Source organism: Lepeophtheirus salmonis, chromosome 1 (genome assembly GCF_016086655.4).
Source record: "Lepeophtheirus salmonis chromosome 1, UVic_Lsal_1.4, whole genome shotgun sequence".
Classification (NCBI taxonomy): Eukaryota; Metazoa; Arthropoda; class Copepoda; order Siphonostomatoida; family Caligidae; genus Lepeophtheirus; species Lepeophtheirus salmonis.
Window position 1 is genome coordinate 49,388,549 of NC_052131.2, and position 14,495 is coordinate 49,403,043.

Here is a 14,495-nt window from a genome sequence, read left to right on the forward strand (position 1 = left end):
TGAATAACTTTAGATTTTTGATTTTTTTTTTTGCAAATAATTTAATATTTGCATTTTTTTAATTGAACTTTTTATAACCAGCTGTAGATTTTAGAAATCTTTTCCCGAAAAACATATAATTTTTGTGAATAACTGTGGATGTATGAAATTTTTTTCCTAAAAAACTGAATTTTTGTTAATAGTTGTGCCTGTATTTCTCGTGAATAGCTGTCAATTTTTGAAAAAAATTTAATGTTTGGAATATAATTTTTAATTTCTTTTTTTTTAATTGAACTTTTTGTGGATAGCTATGAATTTTTTAATTTTCTTAGACAAAACTTTAAAATATGAAGTTTAATTTTTTGTAAACAGCTGTAGATTTTTGAATTATTTTTTTACAATTGATCTTTTTGTAAATAGCTGTGAATATATATTGGAATTTTTTTTCGCAAAAAATTTAATGTTTGAAATCTAATTTTTTAAATTGAGCTTTTTGTAAACAACTGTAGATTTTTAGAATATTTTTCCAAAAAATATTTAATTTTTTCTAAATAAGTGTGAATTTTTGAAATTTTTGTTACATTATAAATTTTTTGAAAAAAAGATTCCGTAGAACAGCAAACTCTGATAACGATTATAATAGGTATAAAATTATTCAGAAAACATTTTAGAAGAATTTTAAAAATTCAAAAGAGTTTACTTACATTGAGAACCACTGCTTTGGAGTATTTTTACTTAGCTGGCTGAGCTAGTAAGTACGTAATTGTTCGTTAATATTTTTTATATTTCAAGTACTCTACCATTGTATGAGATTTTATTTGAGTGCCAAATCTATAATGGCAATAAAATATTAATAATTAATTTTATTACGATAAATTAGTTAAAAGCGGATATGAGATCTACAGAGCATCTTTCTCTTAAATGGAATTCGTTCGACTCCAATTTTAAAGAAAGTCTTTCTGATCTTTATGAAAATGAAGAACTTTTTGATGTGACACTCATAACTGGATCGAGGCAAATCAAAGCTCATAAGTTTGTTCTCTGTGCATGTTCTCCCGTGTTCCGTTCCATCATTAAATCTGCACCACCTCAGACGCATCCCTGGATTTATCTTAAAGGAATTAACGTCGATCATTTGGAGTTGCTCATTTCCTTCTTGTATCATGGAGAGGTAAAAGTTATTCAAGAGGAACTCGATGATTTCATTGCTATTGCCAAAGAGTTTGAGATCAAATGTCTTAATACTGAAAAAATGCCCACATCGTTAAGTGATTCTCCTACTCCATCTCGTGATTTGCCTGATCTTTCCAGTGTAGACAATGTTTCTGACGATTTATTATCTATATCTCCTCCAACTGCACAAATTGAAAAATATTATACTCCGTATGAAATGAATGATTCGTATATTGCTCAAAATATTAGTCCAGATAAATTTGAAACCATGGAAACTAATAACAAAGATATTAAACTGGATAAGAACAAGAGTAAAGTTAATTAATTATATTATTTCACTTCATATATAATATTTGCTTTTTCCATTTTAGAACACATTCGTGCCTTAGATTTGGAGATAAGTCGATACTACACTAAGCAGAGAACAGGAAAGAAATTTCAATGTAAAAAATGCAGCTACTTGACTCCTTATGGCAATGCAATTCGTAATCATGTTGAATCAAATCATATAAGTTCAAAGGGTGTCGTTTGTACCCTTTGTAGTAAAAAATTTAAGACAAGATTATCTTTGCATAATCACTGTTACAGAGTTCATAATGATAATGGTTCGAATGTCTCATTCAAAGCATCTAGAAAGACTCGCTAAAACATTACTGTAATTATATGTAAATAGAAAACATTTTGTAATACTTCAGTTTATATTGTATTTTTATTTTCTTATTTTTTTAGAATAAAAGGTACTTTTCATAATTTCAATTTTGTGTATATCATATTAATCCTGGATCGAATTATTTGATTGATTCGGAAAAATAAGATATTGAGGACATGAGTTTTTATTTGTCATGGGAAGAGATAGTTTGAAGAAATTAGCCTTCTTCATAACTTATTATGATGTTTTAGGTTCTATTAAATGCATCGTATAAACATTGTTCATAATTTAAGAAAATCCCCATATTTATTGTTAAATTATCCATTGCTGAAATGAATATAATATCTTATGTCAATAGGTAGAATTAAATACTGTGATGTCTTCATAAATACATTTATATATCTCTTGTGTCCATGTTGTAAGTTTTATGTCACATCACGTTACTATTTAATTAAAATATCAATCATTTTAATAACAAATTAGTTTATGCAATCATTATATTTCGATCTACAGAGGCATTCATTAGCACGTTGATCATATGTTAAAGATGATATCCTTAATTTTAGTGGTTATTGTGTTAATCACATGACGTGAGTGACAATTTCATGTTTTAAAGTTAGCAATAGTCATTTTCAGAGGTGAGGACTTGGAAGCGAGACTGACGATCCGTGTGGTGTGGTAACGCGTTAGTTTTTTTTATATGTGAATAAGATAAATCCCTAATAAGTAATAATTTATTAACAATCCCGGTAAATGACTTAAAATATTAGGATACATAATTATTTTTATTAATTAATTATTTTAAATGACTTTGTTCTAATTTCATTACGTCAGATTGTACATCTTATTAAAATTCTTAATGCAAATACAATTTTTTTAACTTTTTTGTATTGAAGTTTTAGGAAAATGCTCAAGGGATTCTAGGGGCTCTTACGCTTACTACTCCCTATCATTTTACCCCCAAGCGAGTACCCTTTTATGATTTGATTCCCGAACCAATCCCCCCCATTATAGCTCCTATAACAAAAAATAGCAACCAGACATTGAATCTCTTTTGAACCACACAAGCCTAATTATTAATTTAGTTTAATGACGTGGGTATTATTATTTCATCTGAGATTTGGAAAACCTCTAATCCAATTCATGTTACGAGCAATGCATCTTAGAAGTTCTACTGCTCCTCAACACCCTTTCAGTGTCTCCAGGTACAACACATTAGTATTACAGTATGGCCTTGCCTTCTTCCTATAGGCCCAGCGAATGTGTAGGCTGTACAGGACTGATTAGATATAAAATATATTTGTAATATTAAATTACTTAAGTTAAGTACTTTCTTTTTCATGCAAGGCTCCATGGACGAGGTTTAATTCTTGGAAAAAATTCATTGGGGATGGGGTGAAACACTTTTCCAATAAATTTACTGAATTTGTCACCATGTCGTGAAATATACATTTTTACCGATTCGATTAAATTTTCTTCTTTAACGTTCGCTTTTTCTAATTAAAGCCGTATTTTAGGGTCATGAATTCATTAAATTGAAATAAAGTACTTTACCATACAGATGAAACGATTTTCTAGCACAAACAAAATGACAAACCTATTGCTTATCAGTGATAACCAATAGGTTTGTCATTTTATAACTTATCAGTATAATGAGACCAAACGTCCCCAATTTCCCGTATTTTTATATATTTTTTATATATCCCGATAATTAATCTACTAATTTGTTTTCGTATATTATCATAATTCTACCTATTGTTTAAAATATATTCTATTCATTTAAGCAACAGATAATGAAATATCAAAATTTGACAATCAATTTTGAGAAATTGTTTAAGTGTATAAAATTAAAGCAATGTTCATACAATGTATTTACTAGACATTTATAAAAACCAAAAAATATTAATAACTGATGAAAAAAACTCATTTCCTTAGTATCTTATTTTTCCCAATCAATTAAATAATTCAATAACGAGTTACTATACAACAATGAAACTATGAAAAGTACCTTTTATTCTAATAAAACAAAATAATAAGAAAAGAAAATATCGACTGAAGTATTAAATAATGTTTTTATTAACATATAATTACACTTATGCTTTAGTGAGCCTTTCTAAATGCTTTGAATGAGACATAAAACCTTAATGTTTATTAAATATGTAAGAGTGATTATACATAGACATTATTGTGTATAATTTTGTACTATAGAAGGAACAAACAACACCTTTTGAACTTATATGATTTGATTCAACATGATTACGAATTGAATTGACATAATGAGTCGAATAGCTGTATTTGTTACATTGAAATTTCTTTCCCGTTTTCTGCTTAGAATAGTATAGACTTATCTCCAAATCTAAGGCGCAAATAGGTTCTAAAATTGTAAAAGCAGATAATATTTACAATGAAATATGTAATTAATTAACGTTACTCTTGTTCTTATCCAATTTAGAGTCTTCGTTATTAGTTTCCAAGTGTTCAAATTCATCTGGACGAATATTTAGGGTAATATTTGAATCATTTATTTCATACGGAGTGTAGTATTTTTCGATTTGCGCAGCAGGAGGAGATATAGATAATAAATCGTCGTACACATTATCTACAATGGAAAGATCAGGCAAATCACGAGGAGGAGATGGAGTAGGAGAATCATTTAAAGATGTGGGCATTTTTTCAGTATTAAGACATTTGATCTCAAACTCTTTGGCTATAGCAATGAAATCATCGAGTTCCTCTTGAATAACTTTTACCTCTCCATGATACAAGAAGGAAATGAGCAACTCCAAATGATCGACGTTAATTCCTTTAAGATAAATCCAGGGATGCGTCTGAGGTGGTGCAGATTTAATGATGGAACGGAACACAGGAGAACATGCACTGAGAACAACCTTATGAGCTTTGATTTGCCTTGACCCAGTTATGAGTGTCACATCAAAAAGTTCTTCATTTTCATAAAGATCAGAAAGACTTTCTCTAGAATTGGAGTCGAACGAATTCCATTTAAGAGAAAGATGCTCTATGGATCCCATCTCCGATTTTAACTATGTTATTATCCTAATAAGATTAAGTATTTAATATTTATTCATATTTAATTGTCATTTTAGATTTGCCACTCTAATAAAACTTCATACAATTGTAGAGTACTTGAAATATTAAAAATATTAACGAACAATTACGCAATTACCAGATAAGCAGATATTTTGATCATTATCAGAATTTGCTATTCCTCCGAATGTTTCTTACTCAGAACCGATATCGTGTCGAAAAGAGTTTGAGAAACTTTGTGTTATAAAAATAACATTTAAGCTATGGAATATTGTCCCCATTAAAAAAGGTTCTATCAAAATCCATGTTCGTCTTTTGGCATTATCCAAAAACGGATTTTATTTATTTTTTCATCCATATTTATTCATTATAATGCTAAAAATCAATTGTTAGTTTCTCCTTGCCTTTTTAACGTTGAGTCAAATTTATTAATGTTTTATTTTAAATGATAAAATATTATTTATCTCAATCTACTTTTAACTTTCATATTAAGATTTTTACATAGGCAGTAATATTGTTAGACAATAATATACCAGAGTTACAATGGCACTTCTGATTGATAAAGATTATAATTATTTGTTGGTCTTCAACTTCTAATTAAAATATATTTTCGAGCAAAGTAGATTATTGTTTTCTTTTGGCGTGACGATATCATTTTTTATAATGAGGTTTTTATCGGAACAATTTACTTATTTTTTAGTCGTAGTTGTTATAACCTATAATTTATAGGGTATAATTAAGGGTGATAATTTTGGTAAGAATAGAAAAATAGATAACTTTGGTAAGAATAGAAATTATTATCCTCATATCAAGAGCATGGATATTCATCTAAAAAATCAAGTTAATGATGAATACATCAAGTCAGACTTTAACTCTGATCTCACAACGATGCTTTTTACATGTAATATACCCTTATCCATTGCTAATTATCTACGTTCAAAAAATTTATGGAGAAATACACGGGTAAACCTATCCCTTCCCGAGGAATCATCATTAAATTAATGGAGGATCTTGGTACTGATGTCATTTATAGAAATACATATAAAAATGTTTTGAGTCATCAACACCAAATGACGATCAAGTTATCAGTAAAAAGTATTTACTAATTTCGAAATGGAACTCTGAATGTTGTACTATCTAACAGTAAGTATTCAATTTTTTTTTAAATCTAACCCTAAAATATGATTCTATTTTAGCTAAACATATCAAGAATTATGATACACAACTCAGTAAAGGACAAAAACAACTGCTTAAATGGTCACAACAACGGGGGTAGTAGCTTTGGATGGTTTGCAACTAGTTTGTCTGAGACTACTTACTTCGCTTTAAGACTTGGGTATGATAATTAGGTTTTCCAATATTACATAGTCAATAAATATTACTTTTTTATCACTTAAGGCTTAGCTATGGTTGATGGGCTCCAAGAAATGGTGTTCAGAAAACTCATAAAAGGCAAAAACAACTGTTTAAATGGGCACAACAACGAGGGTAGTTACATTGGGTGTTGCATTATAATTAACAATTGTGTATATCCTTCATGATAATAGTATGTTGTTATATAAGCATACCTAAATAACGGGGGGAAATCTTTTTTTGATGCTCTTAATAGGGAGTTATATCGCCGGACATTACTACATAATTAACGTTTGCTCTAAATCTTTACGATGAATGTATTTCTAACATTTTTTTATTAATATATTTATTGTCTAATTTTATGATTTTGACATTTACTTTATTATTAATAATTAGTTAGATCTCATCGGTAGAGATATATATATCCTGTGCACAATTGTATATAGAAACTTTCACATGAAGAAGAGGGGTGATTATCTTTTTGATTAAACTCCACGTCTCGCTTGTGTATTGCAACCTAAAGTTATGACATATTTAACTGAATTCCGATGCTAAAACAAGAAAAAATTATCTGGATCAATCTATTATTTCAATATTCTGTATTTATAATTTATTATTATTAATAGTTATATGATTTTAATTGTTTAATTTTGTATATTTAACTTAAATGTTTAATGGTTTATTTTTTAGTATGTAGATTATATTTAATTAAAGCCTTCTTTTTTAAACTTTGAGCTTCAAATATATTTCAAATACTCTACTTTGTCGTTTCATTAGCTATTATTCTGAGAATAAGGTTCATAATAAATTACAATTTCATGGAGTGTGACTTTTTCAAATCTACTGTAACAGATAAAAAACGTCGAAGTCAATTATACGTAGTATATCTTCATTAAACATTTTGCTAATAAATACATTCGTTATACCCTCAAAAATCATAATAAAGCAGGCAGATGATAATCACATCAGTATTTTAAACAATGTTACCATATGTCTTTTTTCCCCCTCCTCCTTGCACGCGTTTTTCTCTACAATATTATCAACTATAGTCATAGCATATCTTGTATTTATAATGATAAATAAAATCATTTGTAATTTATCATTTGATTTAATTCAAAGAAAACTGTATTTTATACAATGAACTAAATCTTCACTTGTGAAGAACCCTAGGAATACTTATTAAAAACACAACACTGAGTCGATACAGAATGAAAAATCATAAGTGAATAAACATCAGATTGGCACCACTTTGAAACAAAGTTGAGGTGACATTCATCATAAGATCAAACTCGTCCATTTTTCTTTCATAATCGTCAGACATTATCCAATTTAAAAGTACTTCTTGATTTCTTTTTCAACAATCTGTAAGAAACAACGAAAATTTAGATTCTGATCGGATGAATGCATTTATAACTTTTTTACCGGTATGGGGTCTTGAGCAGTAGAAAATCGGGCAACGGGAACACCGTCTTTATCGATTACAAACTTGGTGAAACTCCACTTGATGAAACTATAAGAAATAAGTCAGAAAAATATAATACATTATATAAATTGCAAACTGTGCCAAGGCCTTACTCTCCCAATGCACCGCCTTGTTTATCCTTCAAATACTTAAACAATGGATGTGCGTCTGGCCCATTCACATTAATTTTTGAAAACATGTCAAACTGGACACCGTATTTAGCAGCATATTCCTTGATTTCTGCATTCGTTCCGGGTTCTTGATTACCGAATTGATTGCAAGGAAAGGCTAAAATGCGTAAACCCTCAGTTTCAGAGTATTTTTTGAATAACTCTACCAACTGAGTGTAATTTACTTTAGCCTTGCCTCATTCGGAGGCAACATTGAGAATGATGCAGACATGACCCCTGTACTTTTCCATGGAAACTTCGTTCCCGTCGATGTCTAATGCTGTGAAGCCATAGATATTATCGGTTTTCTATGAAGAAAAAATAATTAGAGATACTCTGAACTAAAATATGAATATATTTGAGAGACTTACAGTAAACTTTGTCGAAGTAATTGATCCCAAACTTGCCGTAGCAAGTAGAAATGAAATTAACAATTTCATTATAAATGGATGAGTTGCTTTACTCAACTGACGATTTGATTTTTTTTACGACTCAATATATATAATTATTTTTGTTAGTAAGGTTATCTTATCTAGATTTTTGATGTAGTCAAAGTTATCTCATTTTTTTTTTAATTGCAGGGGCATTCGAAGGATTTTATTTTTTATTTGGGGAGAGGGGAGGCTTTTTTTTAAAAAAAATGTTAGATAATTTTTTTCTGGAAAAGGCTGTATTTGACGGAATGACCTATTTTAGAAAACATAATTCAATTTTTTTTATTAATATTTTATAAAAAGCATAAATAAATTAAAAAAAAAAAAAGGTTGACGCAATTTTTATTTATTTCTGGGAGGCTACAGCCTCTACAGCCCATCAAAGTTGATAGAAGTACAAGGTTATACGATATTTTGTGTACGACTGCTGTTTTACTTTTACCACGCTTTTTAATGTTGATGTCATAGAATATGAGTGGCTGCGTGTTTTGTCAAAATCTGCCTGTCTTGCCTAGCAGTTGGTACTATACATCAGATTGAAAATTCTAGCAAGCACGATTACATGATGGTCTAACCTTGTATTTCTATAACCCTTTCAGCCCACCAGCTACCACTTAATCATATAATTATCGAAAGGAAGATCTCCCCTCACCACCTTTTAACTATCAATAGCTTTCCCAATCTTTATCAGAGAATATTCTCCTTACCTCTCTCACAGCGTTACCTCGTTAACACAAAAATACCCTATGTATTTTTGTGTCAGCTGTCGGTGCTCACCTCTAACTTGATATGAATTATGAAATAGCAGGAAGCGTAAGTTCTCCCCCGAGCTTGCTAGAAAATTATGCCGTGAGGTCAACAAGAATCCCCGGACAACAATTAAGACTAATGGAAACGCTTGACCAGGCAGGGACGAAGGTGTCACAGTCCATAATCGAGCTAGTCTTGCACAGAGGAGGTGTCCATAGACGTAAGTCACCGCTGCGTTGGAAAAATATGTAGACTCTCGTCTGGCCTTTGCTAGAGGTTATCTGAAGCAAGATTACAGCTTTTGAGCAACTGTCTTGTGTTCTGATGAGACGAAGTTAGAGTTATTTGACAATATGGATGTACAGTATGTCTGGAAGAAGAAAGGAGAAGCATACAACCTAAAGAACTCTGACCCCACCACGAAACATGGTGGTGATAGCATAATGCTATGGGGATGCTTCTCTTCCAGTGGCGCTAAAAAAATAACTTTTTTGTGAATGACCATAGATTTTTTAATTTTTTCTCCCCAAAATATAATCCTGCGTAGGCCCTTGACTTATTATAGCTCCCGAGCAATCCTTCATCGTTACCTCTCCCTCTTTCTTGAGTAGTTATTACTTTATACTACAATGTTCCTTTCTTAATAATTAAATAATAATGATAACAGGTTTAGAGGTTCAGTTTGCAACTGCAAAAAGTCGCTCCCGCTTTCATGGACATATTTTATACACCACTATTGTTGATTGTCAAATGGTCTATACAAGGGGTTTTGGAATCTGAGTCTTTTATATAACTGACCTATTGCAACCCTGATTAAATTCGCCTGTGTTTTCCATCCAAAAATTTGGAGGTTTTTCATGTTATTCATTCGAAATATAATTAGAACTGAAACCAAATGCATGTGTGGCATCATTATTTTGTGTTTTATTATAGTGTGGATTATAAAATCCACTTATTTAAACAATCCTTGATTCTTGAGAGAGGCTCAAATCCTCAAATGGTCCTTTGGTTAACTTAAAACCTAAGTTGGATCTCGGTTTCTCGATAAAATTAAGGATTAATAAGATATTTTAAGATTTCTATAATTTCAAAAGAGTATTCTTGTTCCTTTGAAGTCTAAAGACGTTTAAAGGAAATCCAATTAATCATTGTGGTATCTAATAATGATATACGATTCAGTATTCCGTTAAATTAAAATAACAACAACTATTGACCTCAACTCAGAGGTAATAAACGAAATCTTATCAAAATATCAAAGTGTTAAACCGTTTGAGTCTAGTGTCTTGTCTGTTCCATTTTCTTCAATCCAGTCTATTCTTAGAGTGATCCTATTGATACTAAGGACTATTGTTCCCTGGGATCGATCCTTAAGACTGTCGGTCCTGGAATTTTTCTTAAAAATATAGGTACTAAAATATATTTATTAAGAACATTTCACATTTCTTGCAAAAAATATAGTTGTTTTCATTTTTTCTTGCATTACAATATTACTTAATTATATTAAATTTTGGAATGCTGAATAATTATAAAGGGAAAGGCGTTCTCAATCACGTCACAAGGGATCAATTTTACCTTTTTAATTAAAGGACCAACAAGTGTGACTGGATCTTGAATAAAAGTATATAAATATCGATAAAAACTGTGTGATTTTTGTTCAAGTAAAAAAAAAGAAGTCGAAAATCAATATAGTAACCCTGACTATTTCGAGAATCTTTTGGAAGAGAGCGGCTACAATCAGCTGTGCCAAGAGAGGGGGGGATGATAAGGAAATACACAAGGACATTGGAAAGAATTACTCCGATGTCTATCCTCAATTCTACTCTGAGCTCAACGGGGACTCACCATTATAACTCCGCAACAAATCGTCAAGGTTACTCTACGTCTTTTATGAGCTCACACGAATGTTCAATCAGGTTTTGAATATAATTATTGAAAATTAAGTTCCCTACTCAAAAGAGAAATAATAATGACCACTGCTAAAAAAATTTCTTCGTACTACCAATTCCAAAAAAAAACGGGCCTGCTCAAAAAATACACACGATTGATAAAACTATGAATCAAACATGTTCAAGAAAGCTGGAGTGGTTTTTTCTAATTAGTAATCTGAACAGGATTTGTTACTTTCCAATGCTGTTGTTATTGAAGAGAGAACATCTAAGCAAAAAGTAAAAACTCGGGCTTGTGTTCATGAAATACGAAGAGTAGCAGTGATGGTGTACTCGAGAGTTCTAAGTGTATGTCCTTGTTGGACTCCAAGTAAAATTGAGGATCCTTTTTTATTTTCTTCTCTCCCTCCTACCTTGTTGCAGCTGATTGTAGCCAATTTAATGAAACGTTATGCCAGATAAGACACTCTTCTCCAAAATATTATTCTAATTGCTCGTATTACCATGTTGATTCTCAGTTTTTTAACATGCCCAAAATATATCCGATTTTCATCACAATCCATGGTCATTGGTCCTAGATAAGATCAACACCATCACTAATTGTGACTGGAAGGGGCGGGGAAGCGTGAAATTAAATTTTTTGAAGAGTCATTTATTATTCAAAAGACTGTATGATAAGTTTAGGAGTAGTTGAGCTAGATCTTTGAAATATTGCATCGTGAAATCAATGTAATTCTAGTCACAATTAAAATAAATTGTGTTACAGACAAAAATATATTTAAAGATTGGACAAATTAAGACAATTTAACTTTGCTTACATCCCATCCTCAGGGGAAGGAAAAACAATTTAGATTGGAGCCACGTCTATAGTAAAAATGATTTAATATTATTGGTCAAATTATACTGCAATAATAATATTAGGCGGCTATTATTTGAAAATCCTTGAAATTGCATGTCCACCTACTTCCACTACGCCTCATCCAATATAATTGATAAATATACAAATTGAGTATTTAAGTGGAATAAATAATTAAAACTAAAAAAAAATTATTTAAAAAACCCCAATATTTTATCTTTCTTCTCATATGCTGCGCGATTTTTCCAATAGAAAATAAAAGTAGGCAAAATTATTTGTAGCATTCATATTCAATTTATTATAAACTAGAGGAGTGGTTCTTAACCTGTGTTCGGTGAGACACTATCAGGGGTTTGGCAAGCCCTCTTGATCCACTGAAGCGATTGTCAACAGGGCGATCAACTTTGAGTGCGAGTGTGCCACAATACTAAGCTTTGATATCTGTGCTACAGAGAACTTGGTGAGCTCCTTAGTCAACTTGTGGCTGTAGTGATTGTACGTCATCTATAATTTTCTTTTAATCTTTCAATACCTTATTACTAACTATGTTGAGTAAAAAAAGAGAGTATTCTGACGAATACGTACATATGGATTCAAGTGTAAAAGGAACGTGATGGGAGTAGGTGTCCTCAATGCATGATTTGCAAAATGAATTTGATCCATTCTTGTCTAGGACCGGCAAACTGAAGGAACACTTCCTAAAGCTACATGGAGATGGAATTACAAGAACACAACATTTGCTGAATTCAAGGTGAAGAGAGCCAGATTTGATAAAAAGGCTACTCTGCCTGTTCTCGGCTTTGTACCCATCGACAAACAAATCCCCAGGGCATCGTACGAAGTAGCTTATCTCATCACAAAGAAAGGCAAAGCACACACCATTGTTGAAACACTTGCAAAACCAGCTGCGTTGAAGATGCCGAATATCATGCTGGGAAAAACTGCTGAAGATAATTTATCACAAACCTATCTTTGTGAGAAATCCTTTTTTGAGGATTGTCGAGATAAAAACGAAGAAAAGAAACAAATTATGTTGAGAAACCTATATGAGAGTGGTACTTGCCATGGTGATACCACCCATTTCTGAAATGATATCTGAGAGGCAACAGCAAAGATATTTGGATTTTCAGAAAATATTCATTGAGTTATGTTATTGTGTGAAGATCATGTTTTGTTCTTTGATCACAGTGGCTTTTCGTTGCATCTGATGCATGGTTCATTTTGTGCACTAATAAAATATACATCTATGTAAAATATTAATTTTTTTGGAAAATTTTTCAAGTATTAATTTAAAACAGCAAAAGTTCCTTATTTTTTAATTATTATTATTTTTTTTTTTTTTTTGGGGGGCTACGATCCAACCCCTGCGGACGCTCCTGGGTCGTACAACTGGACTGGATCGAATATATAAGGACAGACACAACAATAATACCAGCAGATCAAATTATTTTAATCACTGTATAGATAAGTGCTATATAAATATTATTATGTAAAGTCTATTGTTTGTTTTTACTTGCAACTAATCAGGAGTTGACTTTTTTAAAAGTAACACACACAGTACTTTAAAGAAGGTTCAAAGAAAACGTAATAAACATTAGTAAGATAATTGGAAATATAACAACGAAGTTTTTAAAAGGAAAATAATTATATCATATAACTTATCATACAGGGTGTTACCTCACCAGCACAAAATATAAATTGGATTTAGCTGTTAGCTATCGATGTTTCTGCTTCTTTTCTCCTTAAAGACTCTAGGGGCAGAGCGGTTAAGGGAAAAATAAACAATCTAAAAACAAGGAAGAGTATGTTCCTAACACCGATCTATAATTTCGTGTTATTGTTGTGACGTATTCTTCTCTTTTCAATAGAGGGGAGAATATTTTAATATTTTAAATAATAGTTAAAAAATACTTTTTGCAGTCAAGGGCGTCCACAGGATTATATTTTAGAGGACATTATGAGTTATGATGAGCAAACTAATATATAAAATTAATCTATTTATGAAGTCCGCAGGGAAGGGTAGAGAGGCTTTACTAAGAATTTTAGAAAACGTTGTTATTCTTATTGTTGTTTTTTGAGACAGCAGTCACTTTTTGATTTTTAACTCAACCCCATATCTAGTCGCTTTGTGCTACAAAAAAACATTTTTCGTTTTGGGCAAGGTTGTGCCTTTATCGGTCTAGCAGTTGAAGTGGTTCCGGTTCTTGAACCGCTAGAACCAGAACCGACAAAGTCGAACCAAGACCGCAATATTTTATTTATCGGTCTCGATTCTTGTGCTTTTGTTCCTATACAGAATATATAAATAAAATAAAATTTATATTATTAAAAATAAATTAGTTTTAATCAAAAAGTCAATTTTGTGAGTTCTTTTCTGTGCAATTGCAGAGTTTTTCAATGATATTTTTACGTTGCCAGGATAATACAGTCGCAGCTAAGTTCCAAATAACTAAGGGTTTCTTATTGATCTTGAAAAGTGGTTTTAGGCACCAGACGGTATAAATTAAAGATTATGGATCCTAGTCGGGTACTAAGCCTGTCAGGCCCTATAATAGGATAACTATAATATTTATAAAGCCAGTATTTCCCAAACTTTACTATGCCAAGGCCCCCTTCATATACGAAACATGTGTACGATGTATGTGTAAAATGAATGCAATCCTCAATTCTCCATTTTCCTCCCCCTAGCCTCAGCTCACGCCCCCCCAGTTTGAAAACTATTGTCATAAGCAAACTTA

At 31.2% G+C, this 14,495-nt stretch overlaps 3 protein-coding genes and 1 long non-coding RNA gene across 9 annotated transcripts; 2 read left to right on the plus strand and 2 right to left on the minus strand.

Annotated features, from left to right (window-relative positions):
• Positions 1–590: 590 nt before the first annotated feature.
• Positions 591–1,908, plus strand: LOC121130782 (uncharacterized). 2 transcript variants are annotated; one of them, XM_071894065.1, is made up of 3 exons: positions 591–734; positions 860–1,463; positions 1,524–1,908. In XM_071894065.1, the coding sequence occupies exons 2-3, from the start codon at positions 872–874 to the stop codon at positions 1,796–1,798; spliced, it is 867 nt and encodes a 288-aa protein (XP_071750166.1). In that variant the 5' UTR covers positions 591–734; positions 860–871; the 3' UTR covers positions 1,799–1,908. The 2 variants fall into 2 exon arrangements, with proteins under 2 accessions (XP_071750166.1, XP_040582421.1); XM_040726487.2 differs by lacking the exon at positions 591–734 and having other exon boundaries at positions 778–1,463.
• A 369-nt stretch (positions 1,909–2,277) lies between these two features.
• Positions 2,278–6,959, plus strand: LOC121131902 (uncharacterized). 5 transcript variants are annotated; one of them, XR_005869190.2, is made up of 5 exons: positions 2,278–2,479; positions 4,254–4,306; positions 4,365–5,989; positions 6,043–6,182; positions 6,245–6,959. It is a non-coding gene; the product is annotated as an uncharacterized lncRNA (long non-coding RNA). The 5 variants fall into 5 exon arrangements; XR_005869192.2 differs by having other exon boundaries at positions 2,282–2,486; positions 4,362–5,989; XR_005869194.2 differs by having other exon boundaries at positions 2,282–2,486.
• LOC121131901 (protein jim lovell-like) lies at positions 3,860–4,830 on the minus strand. The gene is made up of 2 exons (XM_040727299.1): positions 4,233–4,830; positions 3,860–4,175 (listed from the first exon to the last, which is right to left on the minus strand). The coding sequence occupies exons 1-2, from the start codon at positions 4,828–4,830 to the stop codon at positions 3,943–3,945; spliced, it is 831 nt and encodes a 276-aa protein (XP_040583233.1). The 3' UTR covers positions 3,860–3,942.
• A 328-nt stretch (positions 6,960–7,287) lies between the features above and the next one.
• Positions 7,288–8,362, minus strand: LOC121131904 (phospholipid hydroperoxide glutathione peroxidase). Its single transcript, XM_040727300.2, has 4 exons — positions 8,203–8,362; positions 7,775–8,139; positions 7,622–7,709; positions 7,288–7,561 (listed from the first exon to the last, which is right to left on the minus strand). The coding sequence occupies exons 1-4, from the start codon at positions 8,269–8,271 to the stop codon at positions 7,529–7,531; spliced, it is 555 nt and encodes a 184-aa protein (XP_040583234.1). The 5' UTR covers positions 8,272–8,362; the 3' UTR covers positions 7,288–7,528.
• Positions 8,363–14,495: the final 6,133 nt, after the last annotated feature.

What these genes read in the sequence shown, in the direction of transcription:
- LOC121130782 (XM_071894065.1), top strand. Translation starts at nt 872, where the DNA reads ATGAGATCTACAGAGCATCTTTCTCTTAAATGGAATTCGTTCGACTCC. An exon ending in TAAACTGGATAAGAACAAGA is followed by an intron (nt 1,464 to 1,523) that starts GTAAAGTTAATT and finishes TTTCCATTTTAG; the next exon opens with AACACATTCGTGCCTTAGAT.
- LOC121131901 (XM_040727299.1), bottom strand. Translation starts at nt 4,830, where the DNA reads ATGGGATCCATAGAGCATCTTTCTCTTAAATGGAATTCGTTCGACTCC. An exon ending in TAAATTGGATAAGAACAAGA is followed by an intron (nt 4,176 to 4,232) that starts GTAACGTTAATT and finishes TTACAATTTTAG; the next exon opens with AACCTATTTGCGCCTTAGAT.